At 39.0% G+C, this 25622-nt stretch overlaps 1 protein-coding gene across 1 annotated transcript; it reads right to left on the bottom strand.

Moving 5' to 3' along the window:
* Positions 1–4693: 4693 nt before the first annotated feature.
* On the bottom strand, positions 4694–10499 carry LOC111160888 (neurite extension and migration factor). The gene is made up of 3 exons (XM_022524285.1): positions 10421–10499; positions 5380–9751; positions 4694–4787 (listed from the first exon to the last, which is right to left on the bottom strand). Exons 1-3 carry the CDS (start codon positions 10497–10499, stop codon positions 4694–4696), a joined length of 4545 nt encoding a protein of 1514 aa, XP_022379993.1.
* Positions 10500–25622: the final 15123 nt, after the last annotated feature.

The following is a 25622-nucleotide window of genomic DNA, read 5'->3' as shown; positions in this document are numbered from 1 at the left end:
GGGGATGTCTAAGACTCAGAAACCACTGAGCCTGATAGATGGAGAGACATCCTTTCCATTTTATGTCGACTATTTCTTTTCTACTTACCCAAATACTGATTTTTAAAGCCTCATTCACACCACACACTTTGTACTAAGCTTCTTTCCTTTACATTGTCCTTCTCCAATGTTTCATCTCTTAGTTATGATTCTAAATGAAGAGTACATCTCAAGTATCATGTAGCTGCAATGGGAGCTCTGCTTCATGACTGTAGCTACTGTTTAATGCTCTGAGTAAAAAATGTGCCTTGAAGTGTATCCTGTGTACTGCCATCAAAATAATCCTATGCTGGCTGAGGACCTTCAAGTTGATGACAGTGTTTCCCAAGTTAAAAAGCACAGCTAAATTTTTCCCCCCTTATTCGGGTCCTTGAGAAACCTTTACAAAAATCCCTGGCCTACATTGTGTTGACAAGATTCCTATTTATCCCTAGTTACTAAAATGTTTGGTTTTGGTACTAAACCTTCTAAACATACTGGTGGGCTTGGTGAATTTTATGATTAGAAAATAAATCTCATATTAAATTTATTTCATAAAAGGACATATTCCTATAATAAGCTATCATTTAAAAATCCTAAATAAAAATAAAACTCCAGAAATTAGATAACTTCTTAATAATCCAGGAGAAAACAAACATTTATAGTTCTAGCACTAGTTAGGACTAGCTAGTGCTCCACTCTCCTCTTCAGGGCAGAAACTCAGCTCTCTTCAATTCTTGGAACTGTTCTGAGAGCATCTGTAAATTGAAGATGTGGCAGATCTGCATCAGACTGGTTCAACTTGGTAAGAGCAAGCTTGTTTAAAAGGTCCTTGGATGTGGTTTTTCTCCTTTAGGCAATAAATGCTCATTAGGACCCACTAAAACAGAAATTCACTAGAACTGCAGAACCTCACATAACAGGACATAGGATGCTAACCAGAGCTGTTTACAGCTTTTGAAGCTTCCTTTATGCTTCTCTCTCTTACATACATGCTCAACCCCTTCCCTGTCCCTCCCTCCCCCCTGCACACATACAGATGCATCTCAGCAAGGAAAAAGTTCAGAGAAGGTGAAAGTTGTCACAAAAGCCCACCTAGCACCAAAGACTTCAGGGAGATGGCTAAAAAAGTGATGGTCAAGGTAGTGCAGGAGGTTTGAAAAGATTTAGGAGAAGGTAAGGCCTTAACACATAATTGCACAGAATAATAAGAAGTCAGAAGAGAAAGCTGAGAGGAAGCAGCATATGTGAGGAAGCTGGTATATGAGACGCTGGAGAGGCCATTGGTTTAAGCCAGTTATCACAGCCCAAACATAACCCCCAAAGTCTCAAAGAACCTTGGTCAAGGCTACTATTTCAGCACCCTCTCCACATAGTCTAGCACCTAACCAGGGCAGAAAGGGGATCAGACATAGTTTTACAGACTTCCAAGGAAAAGGAGTTTCCAACTTTCCTTAGTAACGTGATATAATTTTCTCTCTCCCTCTCTCTCAATCTCTCCCTCTTTCTCTCTTTCTCTCTCTCTCTCTCTGTGTGTGTGTGCGTTGAAAGTAGCCAAGATAATTAAAGGTAATTAAGGGTGAGAAGGTTGCCCTCTGAAATTCTAGAAGTAGCCTGGCTAAGGTTCTTAAACTCTGACATTTTGAGGAGGTGGAGTATAAGATTATAAAAGAAGAAAAATTCCAAGATCAAGGACTGAAATTAAATAAGAAGAATAATGGAGAATACCATTTCCAGGAAAATAAATAATAAATGGGATTCTGTTGAGGAAGCATTAATAGGAAGCAGTGTCTCAGAGAGATGTTAGAAGGGAGTGGCAATCAGAAATTTCAGAACAAGGAAAATTCCATATATCTGACTTGAAATGTCAGTGATAGGGCAAAACACTATTTTTGTATCAGTGGTCCTCACTCCACTAAGGCAGATGGTTGAATAAGGGGTCTCCAAAAAGCCAGGCCTACTGTGTTGTGACAGGAAGAAAAAAAATTATGAGCAGTGACAGGACCAAAAAATCCATAAAAACTGAAACACTCAGAACACAAGGTACTGAGAGGATATTAAGTGAAATTAAGAGAATAAGCATCTTCTGCATTGTCCTATTATTCATTAATCAAATTTAGTTTCTTGTTATGTTTTAGTAGAAAGCGATTGATTACAAGTCACTGACACATATGTAAAAAACATAATGCACTGCTGTAGGCCATTAAAACTGGTACTTTAACATGTCAATTCTCTTTGGAGAAAGGGATGAACCATGCCCTAGAACTGGTCCCTAATGGGCTCCATAGGAGCAACTGAAAGAGTATCCATTCCAAAGGACTTGTGCTAGCAAGTTCTGACAAGGAAACTGTTTCTGAAAGTTTCAGGTTGTCCTTCTACCCCACCCCCACCCCATTTTCCAAAGCTGAACTGAGAAAAACTGGGACAACTCCTCCCATAATTTTTTATAAAGCACATTGTATCCATGGAACATTTTCTTTATTTCTTTAATTGCCACCTTTGATTACATAGAGAGCACTCCATTCCTGTAAGTGACTTTGAGGTCTGGAGTCTTGGGGATCATAATACAGGTAGAGTTGGTGATTCCAAACCTAAAGTAGCTGCAAAACTGAATAAACAAACAAAATAAAAACAAAAATAAAACAAAATCTAGTTCCTAAGAACCAGGCATAGCATTAAGCATAAACAGCTAGCTATCAGAGTGGAGAAACAGAAGAAAATGTTCCAGTCTGATTGTTTTTCATTCTGGATGGCAGCTGTAGAGTAGGAGACATGTTTCATCTCGTGCCTTTCCATTAAGTAATTTTCGAAAACTCACCACACACGAGCATCAAAGCCTAGGAATAGGCCTGAAGCAACCTCACAAAATGCTCCTCACCCACTCATTCCCACAGACACACACAATCACACCACCAAGAACACAGGCATGTTCATTTTACTACCTAGTTATAAGTAGTAGAGCAGGCTGGTGAAAGGAATCATGGACTGGGAAGTGTATGTACTTATATATGTGACAGGCTTCCTTCCATTTCTCTCTGACTACTTTCAAATGTTGCTTTTCTGTTTGTGAATATATTTAGGTGGCAATGACTAGGTAGGTTTATATTTTGCTTAAATTTTTCCTTTTGAAACATCTTCCTTTATTTTAAAATCTCCCTTCCCCCACCCACTTATTCTCCACCCTCCCACCCACAGCCTATATATTCACAAGTTAATAGGTTAGTAACAGTATTAGTAAGAATAGTAAGAGTAACAACGACAACAACCAACAACATTAATAATATTAATCCCCTATATCTGTATAGCACTTTATGATCTACAAAGCGCTTTTACATCCATTATCTCATCTGTGCCATAATGCATCAGTCATCAGACACACAGGCCTTCAACTGTGCAAGGAAAATAGATCAAATGTTAGAAGTCAAGTGGTGAATAAAGGGGAAGAAAAAGCAACACTAGTAGTGTTGAAGCTGTGAACTTTAAAGACAAAAGGCGGAAGGGCAGAATAAAAATGTGATTTCAAAAATGTATATAAAAATTGCAATTTAAGTTTAGTGTTTGGCATCAAATACTAGTCATCCTCAGACTAAGTATGTATGGCCCTGATTAGTTGTTACCACAGATTGTTCAGCTTAGCTAATATGTGTACATAACTCATAGGAGTTGAACTGAGATGCCTTAACATTTTCTTTAAGTGACATTGGCATTGCAAGATTAAACATTGAAAGAACAATAAAACCATGATATGAATGCACTTTTGACAAAACATTTATGAAACTACTTAAATAAAAGCAATCCATGTACTTCATTTGTCATTAGTGTTGATTTTATAGCTATTTTATAATTTATCCCAGACTATTATAAAATATATAAAACTGAGATATAAAGTATCAGCAATATAACTTTGAACTTTAAATAATTTTCAGCTACAGATTTTGCTTTTAGAAAACAAACTTTAAAGCAGCTGTTTTGTTTCCTTGTAAAAGGTTCTGTAAATGCATATAGTAGGTCCCTTATGGACTTAGCTGTTGTGACTTCAAGACTTTCTCAACAATTGAACTGTTAGACAATGGAACAAACAAAACTTTATTGTGCCTTATTTAATTGTTTATGTTTCCACACAGGACAGCAGAGTTTAAAATTTCAAAATAATGTGTGTGTGTGTGTATATATATATATATATATATATACCCATTAAGGAGCTTTAAAGTGTGGGGGAATCTGTGAGATGAGGTAAGGAAATCTGGCACATTTCAAACAGTATCCTTTAAGTTTTGGTAAATTGTGTAACACAACATAATTTTCCACTGTGATCTATAGGTGCTATCCACATAAGTGGGGGTGGTTAATAGCAAGAATCACTGGAATGTTTCTAATAAATCAACAGGGACAAGATCCCCAAATACTCACAACCAAATGTTGCTATAGAAGTAAAAATATATACAATACAGTCACTTGTTTGTAGTTTGGCACAATGTTTTCCTTTTCTTCCTTGGGTAAATAGTGCATAAACTACTTGTGCAACTGTATGACTTTTGAAGTCTTTTACATAGAACATTAGATTAAAGTTTGCTTCCAAAGACTTATTCCCACACTTCAAAATTCTTTTCTTTAAGCACTTACATGTCAACATACATACCACAAGGCATATTTTGAAAGAAATAAAACACAAACATCAAATGTCTTTCTGGAAAATGTGAGTTTCTTCTTCAAACACAGGTAAAACCCAAAATGCTGTTTCTGCTTTTAGGAGATTGTAGTCGGAATCCCTGCAGAAAAACCAAACAATTTATGCCACCTTAGTTAGCTTTAGTGTATGACCCCCAAAAGGGATCATACAACCTAAATTTGTTTACATCATACTAAATGCTGTATGATGCAGAAAGAGATATAGATATGGGGGCACTAGAAAGCACTCCTAATTGCCACACGATGAGGTTTTGTTTTCCACATTATGCTCTTTTTGCTTAAATGATCTTGCCCTTTTGTCTATATAACTTTTTGATTCTGCTGTTCAAAATATTTTTTCCTGCAAAGCCCTTCCCTTCCCAAAATCATTCAAGAGCATATTTTAGTTCTATTTTCTCAATTAGTAAAAACTAATGCTGAATAGCAGAAAAAGTAGCCTTGTTAGAGTTTATCCCTAGCTAAGCCACAACAAAATTGCCCAATTTTGGGGGTGGCTTCAAGTATAGGATTTTCATGCACTTTTTTTCTTTTTAATTTGAAAAAGAAGGGAATGGGACAGTTTCTTTCATGCAAACGTTTGCTTTCAAGAAGGAAAAAATGAGGGACTGTGGGCTTAGCAGGTAGTAGGAAAGCTAAGGGTACACCATTTCAGCCATTTTGGTGCAGTATTACCTCAGTTTTTCAAAAGAAGCTGTCCCAGCCTCATCCTTGTGGACCTGTTCTCGCTCCATGCACTTTCCCTTACACTTCTCATCTCTCAGGGCCTTGGAGCTGGATTTGTGACGATATAACTTTTTGTGTGTTGGTCCATTATTGCCTAAAGTGCTTGGGTTATTATACTTTTTATCAAAGAAGGCAGAGCGAGAGTCCTCATAACCATGCATGTTTGCACGACCGGGATCACCTATCGCTGCTTTCCCATTGCTTTTACTCACACCCTTGATGGACCTGTGATTCTTAGTGGCTCCTGGGGACCCACTGTTGACCTTTTTCTTAGATTCCTGTGGTGTCCCAGCCAATATTTTGAGGGTTTTTAATTTTAGGCTATTAGACTCTGGGGAGTAAAATATGTTGGGGTTTCCATGGTGCTCCATGGGTTCCCAAAGGGGCTCTATGGAGGCCATCATGAATCTCTGTACATCTGCCATACCAGAGGCAATGTTGGACAAGATATAGGAAGGCTCCTGAAATTCCCGTTGATCATCATCAAGGAGGTTATTGGTGTTGGTTCCCATGTTCAGGTCACTCCAGACAGGGCTACTCTCTTTCCCCAAAGTCCAATCTCCAGAAAGTCCCTTTTGACTTGGCATCTTCATGGAGGCCACGGGGCTACCATGTTGGATACATTCAGCCAATGTCTTCCCTGTGGAAGATATGTTGTTGATTTGGCCTCCCCCACGGCCAATGCCAATTTGCATTTTCTCTCCATTGATTGCAGCCATATATTTCCCTTTCTTTGTTGACTTAGGGGTCTGGCGGGAGGTTTTGCCGGGTGGCTTTTCAATCCCTTTGTTGTTGGCTTTGAGAGATTTTTTCCTGGTGTTTTTCTGAGAAGAGCTCTGGTTCATAGCCCCACTCTTGTTGGGTGAACTTTTTTTTCTTGATTTTGACACTTTGTTGTTAGTACTCATTTGACCAGATGGATCATTAAGTGTTGATAGGCAAGGAGTTTTTTGGAGCAAGCTGACAGAATCCTCATCATTGAACATATGGAACTGAAACTGATGGTTATTTAAAGTAAATCCATCATCCGCTTGGACCTGCCGTGAAAGGGTACTGCAGTCCCACTTGATTTTCTCCATACTGCTCAATGGTCCTGGGACACCCTCTTGGAACCCCTTTAGTGTTCCTAGTGTTTTGATACTCTCACATCTGGTAATTTGAGGTGAAAGACTGGGGGTGTCAGGTGGAGACATCTCTGAGAGAGATGAGTGGCGGAATTTGTCAGGAGTGAAGTTGGAGATATCCAGGAGGTCAGTGGATTCCTTTAATGGTGTTATCTCATCAATGCTCTGCTGGATCACCAGCTTGGGGCTGCAGTGGGCCAGGAAGTCATCAGTAATATCATCATCACCGTCTTTTTCACAGGATTTCAAGCTTAAGGAGCAATAATTGCTTGAGTTGACAGAGAGTGGGGCCATTGAATCAAAGCTAAAGAGCCGGTCATCATCCATATTGGCTGGGCCCTGCTGGAAAGGAAAGCATATCTCTCCATTATTAAAGTGACATAATTGATAAGAGTCATCAGATGGGAGTTGGGTGTCTTGCGCAGCGGCATACAGGACCTTGTTGCAATTACTGCCACCACTATTGAGGCAGATTCGATTGTATGTTGTAGCTGTGAGGTTATTTTCCATGGAGACTACTTGGGAGACTCCAAATTCATTAGATTGGGTTGGAGCTATCTCCCTTGAGACTTCAGCCACAAATTCCTGGGGGCCAGAAGTAGGCTTGTTGGGCCACATATTTCCATAGTTGCTTGATTCTATTTTGAAGTTTTGGGATGATTGCTGCAGCTCAGACTCAGAGGGTGAGGAAAGCACACAGTCCTGGGCAGGCTGGAGAGGCACAAAAGATTTTTCTGTTTGAGTGAGGCTGCCTTCATTTCGCTCTGGAGAATGGTGAGCAAAGTATGACATACCAGTATTATTTGACAAATCAGAAGCATCTAACAACGTCTGCAGATACCCTCCAGGGATAACAGGTATATTGGTGGCAACATTAGCAGATGATAAAGGCATTTCAGAAGAGCAGGTGGTTGGTAAGAAAGTAGAATTCTTAACAATCTTTGCCTCATGAAATTCAGATAGATGAGAACTGTTTGAGGTCCCAGGAATATCTTCATTCTTTAAATCAGCTGTAGAGGGTTGATCTTCCAAAAGAGGGCTGATTTGAACAATTGGCTTGTTTTCTTGCCCAGCTTTGATTTTCTTGGATTTTAACCTGGCTTCACTTTTAAATTTGATTTTGTTGAGCACTTTCCTCTCTGGTCCCTTAAATCCTGCATCTTGGGCTTTGACTTTCACTGAGTCAGGGCCTGTCACATCATTTAAATGTGATCCACTTGCGCAGCTGGGGACAGCTAAAGGTGCTGACTTCACTGTACCTTTCAGGCCTCCATCTTCTTTACGAGTACTACCTTGCCTCTGATCACTACAAAATGAAATCTGCTTACCACTTGCTGAAGTTTCCACAGATGGGATTCTTTGAATCCTGTGTCTACTGCCAAGTTTAGATTTTCGTTTGCGAGCAGGTGGCAGGAATGACACCTCAAAGCTACCTGTTTCAAAGTTTTGTTTTTGGCATAAGGGTATCTTGTTGCAGTCGGTGTTGCTGTTTCTTTGTTTTTTCTTCTTCTGCCAGAAGCCCTTCAAGGGGGCCAGCTTGGCATATTTATTGAGCTGATTCTCACTTAAATTAACTGTTGTCTCACTGGAATCTACCCTACCCAACTTCACCAGCATATTTTTCTCACCTTTAAAGCGATTGATGATGATATATTTGATAATAACAGGAGGCTCCTTACGGGTTACTTTTCTTCTCTTTTTGGGACACCATTCATCATCATCTTCCTCTTTGGAACCACCTGGCAGCCATTCCTTCCTCTCATTTACTTTTTCACCTTCTAGTGAGTCAACATCATATAGATAATCTTCACTGTACCTGACTTTTCTCTTGGCTCGCAGCCCATAGTTCTGCTGGGAGGAGGTGCTGCCAGAATTAGTGTCCCGAGCCATATAGCGGCTACAGTCCTTGATCTCCCCCATGGCATCATAAGAGACCTCAATGAAGGAACTGTCATCACTGAAATTCCCTGATGCCTCCAAGGAATTGGCAAGATGGCCGTGCTTTGGATTCTTAAATTGCCCTACTTCAGTCCCACTGCATGGTTTATTTAAGGCGGATTTTTCTCCATGATCCTTTTCATCCTTTTTCTCTATACCCTTGTCTTCCTGTCCCTCTTCTTTGCCTTTCTTCTTGTCCAAGTTTTTATCCTCCTCCCCCCAGATGATATTCACATCAGGGACCTTGAACTGGGAAAGATCACTGTTCTGCTTCAGGACCCCACTCTTAGACTCTCGCTTGGGGCAGGTAGTAAAGACACTGGGGAAAAAGTTGAATTGGGCATCCTCCTGCATTAGAAGGGTGGTCTTGTCTCTAACATTGTCTTGGAAGGACTCATATCGAATTTTCAAGGAACAGACATCACTGCCCAGCGTTGACTCATCATCATCGAACATGTAGTTATCCACATCTTCTTCAGAGAATAAGTTGACAGACAGCTCATTTTTGGAACAGAGGTCAAGTAGTTCAATCTTACTCTCACTAATGAAAGTCTCAAAGTAACCCCAATCTTGATTGGAATTTGCCAGCAAAGCCTCTTCCGTATTACACTTGTCTAACAGTAATGCCTCATAATAACTTTTCTGAGCTGGATCCTCCAAGTCGATGTCAGACTTCTCAGCTTCCCGTTTTTCTCCTGACCTTGATTTGTGCAGAGGAAAGCCTAGGAGCTGGTCTGAGAGCAGCTGCTCTCCATATTTCATGTTTTCTCCAGCATTAATACACTGAATCCCTATATCAGAAACTGCACAGGTTTCATAATCCTTATTTAGATCACTAACTTTCAGACTGATCCCAGGCTCAGGATCTACTGCATCCTTGGATTCCATGAAGCAGCCCAAACAAGTCCGGCTTGGCTGCATGAGGCAGTCCCCATTCAGAGCTGACATGCCTGCAGGCTCCATTATGGCAAATGGAGCTTTCTCACACTCATTGGGCAGTGACCATGTATGCAGGCTTTTTGCAACACCAGATGTAAGGGAAATGGCATTCACAGAAGCACTATTAGCAGCATGCTCAGGTGCTTCAATTAGTCCCAAAGGAGATGGAGGGTTCTGCATACAAGGTTTCTTAGAAGGCAGAGGCAGGAGACCCCTGGGATACATCAGGGTCTCTTTTTGAACCACTGGTATAGGCTGGATTGGTGCAGTTGCTTCTAGAGCTGCCAGTGACTTTATTGTCACATCCTGGTCCTCTGAATCTGGAGAAAGGTAAAGAAATGACAGTATTAGACCACACTCATGAACTCTCTTTCCTTTGATCAGTTTCCCTTGATCAGCTTATATAAGCTTGATCTTATATAAGCTAAGGCTCAACTTCTCTGGCTTTATAACTAAAAACTACAAAGTTAAAGAATAACTCTGATTTTATATTGAAAAATAGTGAAAAATAGTATTTCTCTAGAGTAAGACACAGAGTTCTCCTCAGAATAAGGAGATAATTGGACTGCTTGATTAATTAGAAAGTCAAGGTTTTCAGGGTGGGAAAATGATCAGGTGGGATAGTTGTGGTTTTAAGCTATAAAGCTTAGTCCAATCATTCAGACTTCTATTCTGGAAGCTCCTCTGTATCTAGATGTTCCAAGCCACACATCAGAGCATATTTCTAATTCACTATGAATTCTGAAGAGCTCAAGTATTTGTCTGACAGATATGATTTGCAAGAGCAAAGTGTCTGGATTGGATAGTCCTTACAGACCCTTCTATCCCAGTTAGAAATTTGGTGGAATAAAATTTAGGATTAATATCAATCTCAGAGGCACCCTAGACTTAACCTGCTCCAAGTGTCTGTTTTGTGGATACTAAAAATCTACAGTAATAACAAAGGACTACTAGGAGAAATAGTATATACTATAATTAAATTCTCTTACCATTTTCTTTGACCCCATTAATCAGAGTGTTTTCTCCATTGGCTGAGGCAACAACAGCCTTATCTTGTTGGTTATCCATGAATGTAACCTCTTATTGTTTCATTCCAAGTCCAAATGCTTTTCAACCTGCACATTTTAAATATATAATGTTAGTCATTAATGTATTTTTTCTCTGTTTTAAGGTTATTTCAGTTAGAGAGGTCTTAAAAGGCTCACTGGAATTTACATTTCCAGACTTTGTTTCTATTGTTTTTTTGTTTCATAGTTTATACCCACTATATAAATCAGTTTTTAAAATTTTATTTAATTTCAAGTTAGTTAACATATAGTGTAGTATTGGTTTCAGGAGTAGAATTTAGTGTTTCATCACATACATATAACACCCAACAAGTGCCATCTTTAACACCCATTGCCCACTTAGCCCATCTCCCACCCACCTCCCTCCATCCACCTTGTTTCTTCTCTTAACTGTACAGTATGTTATGGTTTGCCTCCCTCTCTGTTTTTATCTTATTTCAATTTTAAACTTACAATTCACTCATACATCCTAAGTACTTCTATCCTCTCTAGGCTACCATACTATTCATAATGGAAATCTGAAGAAGCAGGCAAACTTACACCTTCTTCCAGATAAGAATGTATTTAACCTAATCATGGCCATCCAGTTAGAAAGGATGCAAAATGAAGTCCATAGTGACCTGAGATAACAAATGTATGCATGTAGTGATTGGGTTTATTTCTGTTTGCCTCATTTCCACTTCAGATGATCTAAAACTCTTCAAAAACAAGGCAATTCATACATACACACACATATACATCACACTCAGCTTTTCTCTCTCTCTCTGTCTTAAAATTTGATTGCTAAGGATGGAAAGAGGTAGAGAATTTCTTTCTTGGTTTCTCAACTTTCGTGACCTTAACTCTTTTATTGACAAATATTCCTCTGAGCCCAGCAGGATTTTAAAATTTTGCTACAAAGAAAATCTGAAATTTCTGAAAAGGTCCCTACATCACCTGGTATTTTTAGAGCATAGAATACCTATATATAGCCCCTTTTCTCCTGCCCACCTACCTGGGTGGTAGGTATATGAAAAACAATAGAAAACAAGGCCACCTGAAATGGAGTTGTCTACCACATGCCATCACAACATGTGGTAGACATATAAATCTTTATTTATTATAGCCCCCCTTTTTCCTAGACCTTCTTCTCAGCAAAATATCCATCCCTGTGTTAAAAACACAGACTTCAGGGTGCCTGGGTGGCTCACTTGGTTAAGTGTTCAGCTCTTGATTTTGGCTCAGGTCATGATTTCAGGGTCCTGGGATCAAGCCACACGTTGGCCACTGTGCTTAGCAGGAAATTTGTTTGAGGATTCCCTCTCTCCCTCTCACTCTGCCTCTCTCTCCCTCAAATAAATGAATAAATCTTAAAAAAAAAGGAGAGACTGCTGATAGCCAAGCAGCTATTACAAAAATCTCAAACGTATACTCACTTATCCTATAACATGAATAAACCATGAATGGTAAGTACAAATTTTTTTTAAAGATTTTTATTTATTTGACAGAGAGAGAGAGAGATCACAAGTAGGCAGAGAGACACGCAAAGAGAGAGGGGAAGCAGGCTCCCCGCCAAGCAGACAGCCTGATGTGGGACTCGATTGCAGGACCCTGAGATCATGATCTGAGCTGAAGGCAGAGGCTTAACCCACTGAGCCACTCAGGTGCCCCGGTAGGTACAAATTTGATGAAACAAGAAGCAGTAAGCAGAATTTTACATGATTCATATCTCTATGATATTTTACCTATTTCTTTACCTGTAATATAAGAAGTCTGTATTGGCCAACCACCCAGTTTTATAAAAATGTGAGATAGTCCTGAGTTTTCTGGAACATTTATATGTCAGAATTGCCAAACTTCCTTCTCATTTTATACAAGACCTGACTTGAGAGTAGTCAATAAACCACAGGGAAAAGAGTAAGATATACTTACTTGTATTTACGCAAAAAGAAGGGCTGGGGATTTCAAAAAAGTGGAGAGGAGTGGCTAGCAAATCCAAAGTCCCCATTCCTTGGCAAGAAGGGCTCATTTGTGGTGGAACTGAATAAACAGATCAGTTGATTGAGCCTGTGCTTCAGATAGAATCATATGGGTCAGATGGAATCATACTAGTATCATGGATTCCTCTGTGAAACTTTATTTTTAAGAAACTCAGTTGGAGGGGCTCTTGGGTGGTTTAGTCATGTCTGCCTTCAGCTTGTGTTATCCCAGGGTCTTGGGATTGAGCCCTACATCGGGCTCCTTGCTCAGTAGGGAAGCCTCCATCTCCCTCTGCGTCTGCCTGCTGCTCCCCCTGCTTGTGCTCTCTCTCTATATATATCAAGTAAATAAAATATTTAAAAAAAGAAAAAAGACACTCTATTGGAGGTTGCCTGGGTGGCTCAGTCGGTTAAGTGTCTAACTCTTGATTTCAGGTCAGGTCATGATCTCAGGGTCATGAGATGAAGCCCGGCATCCAGTTCCATGCTGGGTGTGGAACTCGTTTAAATTCTCTCTCTCCCTCTCCCTCTGTGCCACCTTGCTCATGCATGCTCTCTCTAAAACAAAATAAAACAAAAACAAACTCAATTGAACTTCAGGTATCATTTTACTCTTCTTTAACACCTCCCGTTCACTAATTCCATCTTGGCAGGACTTGATAAAGGTCAAATTATTTGTGGATTTCAACCATTTAGTGCTTTATTGTCCCTTATGCCTAAAGCTAATTATAAGGAAGTCTATTTTTATCACCAGGAAGACCAAGGCACAGAAAAAAATGTATAAAATAAGGTCACAAAATAACATAATAGGCATCTATGACAGAAACTCAAGTATCCTGACCAAGAGACCAAGTGTTTTTTTCTTAAAACACAAAATGCCTTCTCTATAAATCTTACCACTTCCAACCCCTGGCCAAAACAACGATGTAGAAATATAAGTTTTCACATGTTATTGATTTATACTTTCACCCTCTTTCAGGTAATAAAATAAAAACAGCTGCTTCAGACAAGTTAATTTATTAATTAATTATTAGTAAAATTAATATACCATAAAACATTTGCAGGGCCATATATTTAAGTGTCAAGAATTATCCAATGTTGTCACACAGGGCAAGAACACTATGTCAGGGGACATGTTAGTGCCATTGTAAGTTTTCTCTGGGGTATTACATTTCTAAGAACATAATTTTCCTCTAATAGAAAACTGATCAAGTACCCAGGATTTATGGTTCTAAGATAAAGGGAATCATAAAGGGTTGAGAATAGAAGAAATACACTTTGGCATGCAATAAAGAAGACGTGGATAGGAGTATGGGAGCTTCATGAGTTGGAAAGGGGAGAGTAAGAGAATGAATGAATACCCACAAGGTACCAGGCTGGATATGGTTACAGATGTTATCTCATTTTGTACTTATAATTATCTTGTAGGATTAGCTCTAGTAGGCTCACATTTTCTTCAGAAGAGAAAACTATTATAGATACCAAACTTAATGATTATCAATTATTTGGACCTGTGTTCTGCAGAGTTAAAAGGCTAAACCATGGTCCTTTTCCATATCTTTTCAAAGCTCAGCTGTGAGGCAACTTAAATAAAATATTTTCCCATATTTTTATTTATTTATAACCTGGCTGCTTATAAAAAACGATTTGGGAGAGGGATTATAATTTTGTATAGTAGTAATACAAACAGTTCTTGGTTTGCTTTAGCTTTTCCCCATTGTTCAACATTTTGGAACAACAAATTTTGTGGGGCTTTAAAAATCTATTTTGAGCTAAAATTGATTAGCACTTTTGGAATTATGTACAAAAATTTGCTTTGCTGATCATGGTAAATCATGCAGTGTAATGGCAATGGAATAACATTAGCATGGAGACTGGTATTTCAAAGCAAGGAAATGTTCAATTAAACTGGAAAAGCAACCCTGCCTAACTTTCCTTCCCCTCAGTTGGGCCTGAAAGTGGTCTCATATATCCTGCCCCAGTCAGCTGCTATGTTCCTCTCCAAAGTTCTTTAAACCTCAGGTCTTAGAGTCCAAGTGACCTGCCCTGGCATTTGTGCTATCCCTGACTTTGGGAAAAAAAAAAAAAAAAAAAGCAAGGCGAGAAAGTAAATCATGTTTCTGCCTCTGGACCTGGGATAAGATAATCTTTGGGGAAAAAAAAGATAATCTTTGGGGTTTAAGTAGTGCTGATCTTTAGGATACCAGTTTAAATCAATTCAACAAATTGACTAGGTACCTTTTGTGGTAATGGTAGTGTACCAGGCACTGCAGTGGAAAAGACAGGTGGATGAAACTACATCCTTGTTCTCAAGGCTCTCAGTATCTATTGGGGGAAGAAAGCCATAAACAAATTCTAATAAATGTATAATACACTGAAAGAGAAGTAAAATTTTTACAGGAGTTCCAAATGGAGAGAACTCCATTAACAGTAGCAACAATATTTGAGATGGACCTTCATGGATGGTCTTTCAGGAGGTGAGGATGGGGAAGTATAGAAGAAAGACTTCCCAGACTGAAGGAACTTCATGAAATGCCATGAGTCTCTACCCACTCTAGTTTATCCTCTAAACAACTGCTGCAGAATTAATAGGTCTGACAACTTGCCTTAAATATTTCTGTTTTGACTTGAATATAACACCCCTCTCAATCAATCCTCAAGTTCTCAAGTTATGTTCTCCTTTCATTCTCTTTACCTCTCCTTATATTTCCAAATATTCTAGCCATCTCTATCCCCCTTAATATGATAGATTATTTTTTGCTTCCAAGTATCTTGCACTTGATATTCTCTCTACCTGGAATGTTTCCCCTACCCACTTCCCTTCCCCTATGCCTTCTATTCTTTCCCCTTCCAGCCTTCCTTTCACCTCCCTTTTCTATTTCATACTCAGTTTTTTTCTTGATACCTTCCTTGATTCTCCCCACCCAAACAAAATTAGTATCTTCTCTGCATTCCCAAACAACATTGATCTTTGTCTTGATCACCTTATATAAACATGACCTCTTTATATCTGATTCCCTCAATAGACTTAGCTCCCTTCACCTCCACAGGGTGTAGCTCATACACAGTGCTTAGCACATTGTATGTACTCTGTAAAAGTTGATTAGACACTTATGTTGAATCATAGAAAAAGATGGGGGAAAATTCAGTGAATAGTAAGCATTTGTCTAAAATATTAGGTATACGCAAGAAGATATAACTGAAAAGAGCTATACTGTGGAGGCCACCTCATTCTTTTTTTTTTAAAGATTTTATTTATTTGATGCAGAGAGAGAGAGAGATCACGACTAGGCAGAGCAGCAGGCAGAGAGAAAGGGGGAAGCAGGCTCCCCGCTGAGCGGAGAGCCCCGTGTGGGACTTGATCCCAGGACCCTGAGATCATGACCCGAGCTGGAGGCAGAGGCTTAATCCACTGAGCCACCCAGGCACCCCATGGCCACCTCAATCTTAATTCAGGAAGACACTGAATGGTTTTGAGTAGGACATTAGGACCAGTGAGAGTGGGAGAATCAGAGAGGTAGGGAAATAGGTTAGGAGACAATATTCAGGTGTAAGAAGTCAAGAAAATTAGAATTAAGGAGGAGAAAATAGGAATGGGAAGATGTTATATTTGAATTATATTGTAAAGGTGTGTTTGGAAAATAAATGTGGGAGGTGAGGGGGCAGGATTCAGCATATACAGAGAAGGGGTTAACAGATAGTTGTGAAAGGAGCATTAGAGATTGTTGGATTCCAGGCCAGAGTAGCCTCAGAAATACAGGTGCCAGTATCTTCTTGAGAATAAAATAATGTAAGCAGTAAGTCCGATCATCAGGTCCAACATGGATAATGAAGCTGTCAAGGGTCTTAGCTGCCATACTGAAAAGGAGGAAACTGACCAGAAAGTTGTTATAGATGGGGAATCTACAAATTTAGTTAGGGACTGAAATGGAACAAGGAGATGGTATTGCTGTAGCAAACAGGTCCAGAGAAGGTTTCCAAGCTATCCTCGCCAAACTCTGTCTAGCCTGACTTCCCAATTCAACTTCAGTCAGTATGATGGATGACAGAATCAGCAATAGTTCAGAGAACACATTTTTATCCATAATGCTGCTAAACTAATTCCATTTTCTAAACTTGCCAGGATTTCAAGATACTAGGTTAGAAATATGGAGGTATGATGCTTTTAAGTACAGAAAACATGCTTAAATGAGGAGCCATGTGAGTTTAAAAATATTAAGGGTGAGAGATGGATGAAAAAGAGATAATCACAGTTAAACTAAAGAATTCTATATATCTCAAAAGTATAGTATAAATCTATTTTATCTTTCATAATAAAGATTCCAAACTCAAAAGATATACACAAAACAACTCTTACAGAGGGTTGTACGTTGTACAACCACTTACTAGTTGGGTGTCCTGAGGCAAACTCCTTCCCCTCTCTGGTACTAAATATTATTAGCTATACATTAAGGGAATTGAATTAGATTATATCTAAGGGCTCATCTAGCTTTTTAAAAATTAAAATTTATTTAATTTTTTTGAGATTAAAATTACATGTGCAAGAAAAAAATTCTCACGTAAGAAGAGTTCTGACTTAAGCTTTGTATGATTCTGAGATGAGCCTATGATGTATATCTGAGGGAACTCTTTACTGTCTTCCATCTCATGTTCCTTCCTGTGTTCCTCTGATTTTTGTACATTCCTATCCCCAATCCTATCAGAGGTAGCAAATAAGGTGCTGCTGGTGGTGACAGGGCTCTGTATATTCCACATGCCTTCATTTTTGGCAGCCACCAATCTGGGGGGATGGTTTCTTTACTGTCAGGCTCCTGCATAGTAGCTATAGTGACTGCATTTTTGTCCTAGAACAGAGGCTTCACATTTGGGGGTCTCTTCTCTGACTTTTCTTTTCTCCCTTCACCTATTGTTCTTATCCGCACCATCCTTTGGGACATCACTCTAAAGAGATTTCCAAAAAGAACAAGTGCATAAGACCATAAATCATTGAGAAAGTATGTAAAAATGCATTGTCTATGTTAAAGCTCTATGCCAATGCCATAAAACCCAATATTCAATAAGACTTGAAGTAGAGTTAGAAAGAAATAAACAGAGGTACTCATGCACTCAAGTCAGGAATAGCCAACCTCCTTACTAGTTTTAATTTCTAAGCTTTTAGACGATAGGTAGCTCCATTTCATGGGCACATCTGAGTACCTTTGCCTTTGCAAGTTAATTTTATTTTTAGGCCTTTTCCTGATTACTTTCTCTCTCAAGTCCAAAGAATAAGTGGTAGATAAGTCCAATCACTGTTTTTCAGATAAAGAATGGGTATTTCCAAAAAGAGTGTCTTCTTTCTGCCAGACCCAAATGGGCAGTATAAATGGCATAGTAAGTGCAGAGACACGAACCTGATATACCCACTGGTGTGTACAAGGTGGTGAGTCCTAGACACCTGAGTGGCTCAGTTGGTTAAACAACTGCCTTCAGCTCAGGTCATGATCCTGAAGTCCCAGGATCAAGCCCCACATCAGGCTCCCTGCTCAGCGGGGAGTCTGCTTCTCCTTCTGACTCTACCCCCTCCCGCTCTCTCTCTCTCTCATTCTCTCTCTCAAATAAATGAAATGAAATGAAATGAAAAAGATGGTGAGTCCTTAGAAGGAGCTTAAAACTGTAGCCTGGCACTTTGTTAGAATGGGTTTATACAAGGATTGTGTCCTAATCACCAAGTGCCTTCACTGACAGGCAGCACTGAGTTACATTTGATGCTTGAGTGCAATAACTGTAGGCTGAGTTATCCTTTGAGTTTCACCATACAGTTTCTAACCTCTTTTCTTACTACTAATCTATCCTGTTAATTGAATTTTATTTTTAAAATTTTTAAATTTATTTACTTATTTATTTATATTATGTTAGTCACCATATAGTACATCATTAGTTTTTTATGTAGTGTTCCATGATTCATTGTTAGCATATAACACCCAGTGCTCACTGCAATATGTGCCCTCCTTAATACCTATCAGTGGGTTAACCCATACCCCCCACCCCCACCCCTCTGAAACCCTCTGATTGTTTCCCAGACTCCAGAGTCTCTCATGGTTTGTCTCCCTCTCTGATTTCCCCCCTTTATTTTTCCTTTCCTTCTAATGTCCTCCATGCTATTCTTTATGTTCCACATATAACTGAAACCATATGATAATTGTCTTTCTCTGCTTGACTTAGTTCACTTAGCGTAATCCCCTCTAGTTCCACACATGTCAATGCAAATGGTGGGTATTCATCCTTTCTGATGGCTAAGTAATATTCCATTGTATATATGGATCACATCTTCTTTATCCATTCGTCTTTTGAAGGGCATCTTGGTTCTTTCCACAGTTTGGCTGTTGTGGACATTGCTGCTATGAACATTGGGGTGCATGTGTTTCTTCTTTTCACTAAATCTGTATCTTTGGGGTAAATACCTAGTAGTGTAATTGCTGGGTCATAGGGTAGCTCTATTTTTAACTTTTTGAGGAACCTCCATATTGCTTTCCAAAGTGGCTGTACTAACTTGCATTCCCACCAACAGTGTAAACAAAGCTGGAGGTATCACATTGCCTGATTTCATGCTATATAACAAAGCTGTGATCACCAAGACAGCATGGTATTGGCACAAAAATGGACACATAGATCAGTGGAACAGAATAGAGAGTCCAGATATGGACCCTCAACTCTACAACTAATCTTCAACAAAGCAGGAAAAAATAGTCAATGGAAAAAGTCTCTTCAATAAATTGAGCTGGGAAAATTGGACAGTTATACACAGAAGAATGAAACTCGACCATTCTCTTACACCATACACAAAGATAAACTCTAAAAGGATGAAAGACCTCAATGTGAGACAGGAATCTATCAAAATCCTAGAGGAGAACATAGGCAGTAACTTCTTCGACATTGACCACAGTAACTTCTTTCAAGATGTGTCTCCAAAGGCAAGGGAAACAAAAGCAAAAATGTACTTTTGGGACTTCATCAAGATAAAAAGCTTCTTTATCTTTGGGGTGAGGGCTTTAGAAGGGAGGGGGGTGGGGAATGGGTGGGCCTGGTAACGGGTATTAAGGAGGGCACAGATCACATGGAGCACTGGGTGTTATACAGAAACAAGGAATCATGGAACACTATATCAAAAACTAATGATGTACTATATGGTGACTAACATAATAAAAAGAAGATAAAAAGCTTTTGCACAGCAAAGGAATCAGTCAACAAAACGAAGAGGCAACCCATGGAATGGGAGAAGATATTTGCAAATGACATAACAGATAAAGGACTGGTATCCCAGATCTATAAAGAACTTCTCAAACTCAACACCCAAAAAACAAATAATCAAGTCAAAAAATGGGCAGAAGACATGAAGACACTTTCCAGAGAAGACATACAAAAGATTAACAGACACATCAAAAAAAGTTCAACATCATTAGCCATCAGGGAAATTCAAATCAAAACCACATTGGATGCAACTTTACATCAGTTAGAATGGCAAAAATGAACAAGGCCAGAGACAACAAATGTTGGACAGGATGTGGAGAAAGTGGAACCCTTACACTGATAATTGAATTTTCAAAATGCTATTAAATTCTTTTCAGAAATACAATCACTGAAGTCATATATACAATGGAATATTATTCAGCCATCAGAAAGGGTGAATACCCACCATTTACATCAGCATGGGTGGGACTGAAGAGGATTAGGCTAAGTGAAATAAGTCAAGCAGAGAAAGACTATTATCATATGGTTTCACTCATATGTGGAGCATAAAGAATAGCATGGAGGACCACAGGAGAAGGGAGGTAAAACTGAATAGGAAGAAATCAGAGGGGGAGATAAACCATGAGAGACTGGACTCTGGGGAACAAACTGATGGTTATAAAAGGGAGGGGGTGGGGAATGAGGTAACTGGATGAGGGGTATTAAGGAGGGCATGTGTTGTGATGAGCCCTAGGTGTTATAGATAACTAATGAATCATTAAACACTACATCAAAAACTAATGATGCATTATATGTTGGCTAACTGAACATAATAAAAAAAAAGAAATATAATCATTAAAACGCAGGGTTAGAAGGATCTTAGAAGATAGTCCAATCCCAAACTCCAAGTCCCAGAAAGGGGAAACTACTTGCCCAGTGTCACACAGTGAGTTAGTAATACATACACATCCTTGGAAATATTCCCTATGGCACTATGTTACACATCAGGAGAAATAGAATTTATAAAGAAAAATAACCACTAATTAAAGCACTACTAACTTTTTGTCTTTATTGGAGGAAATGCTGTTAAAAATAGGAGAAATGTCCTTGGTTATCACAAGGGGGGAGTCAAAGGGGGTGGGGGAAATGTCAAACTCCAAATCCACCTGGGAAGGAGGCACTGCACTTCTAGCCTCTGGATTCTAGAGCTCAGTGTTGTCACCCTGAGGTGTACCAGTCCAAACACCATCTTTCTCCCATTCACACATTCACAGAATGTTCATGTACACTAAAAAATCATAGTGCCTTCTTCTATTGTGGAAGCAGGATGTTGCATACTGGACCAGTTGGAAGACAAGAGTAGCTGGGAGTTCATTTGATCTGAAAATACTAAATAAATTCAACCATTTGATAATGCCTAGTTAAAATGCTACTTGAAATTTTGAATGGGAGATTGAGGGACCAGGGATACCATGACAAGTAAAAATTTTTGAAGAAGTCCCAAGTGATCACAGTAGTTTTCTTCTATAGTCTTGTACTTATCTCTTACTTCATAGTAAGAAAGCAGAAAATAAGAATATAAAGAAATAAACATCAAATTAATTAATATATTTTGAATCCCTACAGAATTACAAATATGTTTACTCATCTTCTGATATGTCAGCTATTTTTAGGTAAGTAGACAAGAATCATCTATAAAGTAAATTGAAAACAACACATAAAGAAATCCAAACCATCCCTTGAGCAAAAGTGATACTGTTAGCCCGGCCCAGGAATTTTGAATAAATCTTAGTCCTATTAGAATCTTCCCAGGGGATGCTGAGCTAGCTGCTACAGATAAAGGGTGCCTCAGTTTCATTATTCATTAAATCCCTGGCCTTCTTCTTTTTCTTTTTTTTAATGGCTTTACATTTTTTTTTTAAATTTTATTTTATTTTTTCAGTGTTCCAAGATTCATTGTTTATGCACCACACCCAGTGCTCCATGCAATACATGCCCTGGCCTTCTTTTTTTTTTCTTTTTTTTTTAAAGGATTTTATTTATTTATTTGACAGACAGAGATCACAAGTAGGCAGGGAGGCAGAGAGAGAGGGGGAAGCAGGCTCCCCGCTGAGCAGAGAGCCCGATGTGGGGCTCAATCCCAGGACCCTGAGATCGTGACTTGAGCTGAAGGCAGAGGCTTAACCCACTGAGCCACTCAGTCACCCCCTGGCTTTCTTTTCTAATTTCAGAAATAGGCCCAAGGCTTTCTCAACATATGTACTTGAAGAGGGGCACCTGTCTTTTAGTCTAAGCAGTGAAGAATAAGAAGAACAGCAAAGTTCAACATTGATGAAAATCTGAGGATCTCGGGCTTAGTTGAGTGCCCTACTTCCTTACCCCTCCTGGCTATATGGAGATCAGTTTAAACAGCTGGTTGGAAGGCTGGAAGTGTCACAAGAATGTGAACATATATTAACTACTTCTGCAATTATTAAATACTTTTTTTTAAGATTTTATTTATTTATTTATTTATTTGTCAGAGAGAGAGAGAGAGAGTGTGTGCACAAGCAGGCAGAGTGGCAGGCAGAGAGAGAAGCAGGCTCCCCGCTGAGCAAGGAGCCCGATGTGGGACTCGATCCCAGGACCCTGGGATCATGACTTGAGCCGAAAACAGCAGCTTAACCAACTGAGCCTCCCAGGTGTCCCTAAATACTTGTTTTATATGTTAGACTATGCCATGAGGAAAACCAAAATGAGAAACACAAGCTCTACAGCCAAGGCACTTAGAGTTTAGGAGAGGTAAGAGCATACTTGGCATAGCAGGTATCTCTCAGTGTCGTAAATCTTAGATTGGTTCAAATATTTATTTCTGTATTTTGATTATACTTTCCAATTATTCTCCTAGATTTGTCAACCTCCAGGATAGGTTTGCCAGATATTGGTGCAACTGGGATTTCTTTTATCAAAGAAAAAAAAATCCTCCTGGTCCACAGGTCCAAGGCTTAGTAAAAATGAACCCATCTTTGATCACTTCATGAAGACAAGTGTAACTTCCCACTCAAGTCTGAGCTTGTTCCTATTAAATACATAGCTGCTAAGCAACCCCTAACAAGTGGCAAGACTACTGTTTCAGATCTCACCCCATCTTCAACAAACTCCTTTTGCAGACATGTTTGCAGTAGAGTTTGGCAGTTACTGTTAAACTGATAGGCTGATAGATGCTTGGACCTTTTTACAACCAGACCTGTCATTACCAAAGGTCAGAGGGCCTAGACATTCTCCACAAGTAAGTGGACTCCACAAGTTATCTCTTTGTGTAGCTACTTATTTGTAAAGAGAGATACTTTAAGATGAGTTAAACTATTTATAAAAATACGTAGTTTTAACAAGATGGGATTGGGAGGGAGACAAACCATAAGTGACTCTTAATCTCACAAAACAAACTGAGGGTTGATGGGGGGAGGGGGGTTGGGAGGGGGGGGTTGGGGTTATGGACATTGGGGAGGGTATGTGCTATGGTGAGTGCTGTGAAATGTGTAAACCTGGCGATTCACAGACCTGTACCCCTGGGGATAAAAATATATTATATGTTTAAAAAATAATAATAAAATTTAAATTAAAAAAAAAGAAGGCAGAAAATCTTCATGAAAAAAAAAATACGTAGTTTTGACTACTACAGAAGTCTTATTCAATGCAGGAAAGGAAAATTCAATAGCTCCACAAAATCACTCAGGAAACTAATGCCATATACTTACAAGGTCATGCACCCCCCCTCCCATCAGAAGAATTTTTCTTATACTCTTTTAATTTTACATGGGACCAGGAAGGACTATCTAAAAACAAGGGAAAGGTTAGGGGATAAGGTGGGGAGACATCAGAAAAGAAGAGAGGTTGGGCCTAAGAATAGGTAAGATGTCTTTCTAGTTAGAGTTCTCCAATAACCTAGGAATCATCTATTACTATTATCTCTCTATTCTGACCCCTAGCAAGCTGTTACTGTCACCCATAGCCAATTCAGAAAAACAAAACAAAACAAAACAAAACCAAGAACCTTTATAGTACCAGAGTCTCTGAAATAGCCCCCTGGGGTATATTCTCTAACACCCAGCTCACACCAGTCTGGCTGATGCCAAAGCCATACAGATAGCATTCTGGGGCCCTGTGCTCATTAAGTCTATTTAGGAGGCACCCATTGCGTGTGAAATTCCAAAGCTCACATTTGCTAAACAGCAGCAGCAGGGTTCTTCCCACTTCCAGCAGCCAAGTCCACAGTAGGGAAGAACTTACCAGGCTTCTGGAGGTTCGACTACTGATGAGAAAAACAAGTCCTGCAGAGGGCAAGGATGAGTGCTGTTCCTTCCTAGTGATCTTGGTTTTCTCAGGTTCCTTTGCTATCTTCTCATCTACTGATAGGGTTGAGTGTTTCTTAGAAGGAGTGTTGTTTGCAACTACAGCATCTATTTACCTTTTCTGTGCCGATATCTGGGCTTACTTGCAACCTCTAACCTGCACTGTCAAATACAGTAGCCCCTAGTAACACATAGCTATTTAAATTTAAAAATAAGTAAACTAAAATTTCAGTTCCTCTATCATATTAGTCATATTTCATGTGCTAATCACAGGCAGCTAGTGGTTATCATATTGGACAGCACAGACACAGAACATTTTCAATATCAAAGAAAAGTCTATTAGATAGCACTATTATTCTTATTTCCTAATGATCTAGTCAGTGTCTTGCACTGTCTTGCACTCTCAGGCAAACAGGATTGATGTTATCATATTCCTCAATTCATCAGTAATCCAAGCAGTTTCTTTTTTGCTATTATTCACTTATTTCCATTTATTCCTACATTCTTTCAAACATAGCTATTCTAATGTGGTGAATATGTATTTCTTTGGTATGTATTCTTTTAAAAGGTATACTGTTTTATGTGTATATTTTTAAAATTTATGTAATGGTATCATGCTACACATCTCATTCTTTTAATTTTTACTACAAATCATGTTATTAAAGACCCATTCATATGTCTATACATGTCTCTAATTTGTTGCTTTTATCTGGTGCATAATTCTCTGTAGCATGCACCCATCACATTTTATCTTTTTGTTTTCATTATGATGGACACCCAGGATTCCTGGCTTAACACTTTTACTCTTAGCAGAATTTTCTGGCTTTATAGAAAATCTTCAAAAACAAACAAGCAAAAGTACTTATAATCTTAGTATGTGACCTTTAATTGAGGGTTTATTAAACCCCTAGAATATATATCTTTGTGCTATCCTTCAATATTCTAACTTGTATCACTCTGCCTGTTATTGATCATTGTCCATTTTTTGTTTGCTCTGGTCTTATATGAAGTTCCATCCTTATTTTTAACTTCAAATAATGGTTCTCCATTGGTCTTTGGCTCTGCTTACCTGGAGTCAGGTTATTAGTTTATAAAGTCCCTTATTTCCTCTATTTATTTCTGAGTCTCCCTGTGGCTCCTATAATTTGCCTTGGTGTCACTCAGGATTCAGGTTGATGGGTAGTTTTCTGGCAAAAGTTTTCACTGAGTAGTGGAGGTTTAGGAATCTAATGGAAACAGGATTGTTGTACTGACAGCCAGAGACATCCAGGGCCTAATGGGAAGTGTTAGCTTGACACACAAGGGAAATAACCTTTTAATCCAGGTCAGTATACTTCATTTATTACAGTGTTATCCAGTTTGAAGATGTTATGAAAAAGATCCCCAGAGAGATTTAAGATTTCAAAAACATCTTGAGTTTGAACTTAATTCAACTACTCCAGAAAGTGGAAACAACAGAGGATGCCATTTTAGGCACTTCATATACCAGGCACTATTAGGGCAGATAATGTCATGCCAAATTAGAATGTTTGTCTCCTGGGGAAGGAGGGAGGGTTGTTCAGAAGGAGGGGTTGAGGATGTTTTAATCATCTGTCAGTGCTAATGATCTAACATTAAAAATATATTAAA

The sequence above is a fragment of the Enhydra lutris genome, unplaced genomic scaffold (genome assembly GCF_002288905.1).
Source record: "Enhydra lutris kenyoni isolate GAN:26980312 unplaced genomic scaffold, ASM228890v2 scaffoldscaffold79, whole genome shotgun sequence".
In the NCBI taxonomy this organism is placed as follows: domain Eukaryota; kingdom Metazoa; phylum Chordata; class Mammalia; order Carnivora; family Mustelidae; genus Enhydra; species Enhydra lutris.
This window is presented reverse-complemented; position numbering and strand designations above follow the sequence as displayed.

Coding starts and splice junctions, on each gene's coding strand:
- LOC111160888 (XM_022524285.1), bottom strand. CDS start 10,499: ATGGATAACCAACAAGATAAGGCTGTTGTTGCCTCAGCCAATGGAGAA. Junction 9,752..10,420: donor TAATGGGGTCAAAGAAAATG/GTAAGAGAATTT, acceptor ACCTTTCTCCAG/ATTCAGAGGACCAGGATGTG. Junction 4,788..5,379: donor GCTTCTTTTGAAAAACTGAG/GTAATACTGCAC, acceptor GTTTTTCTGCAG/GGATTCCGACTACAATCTCC.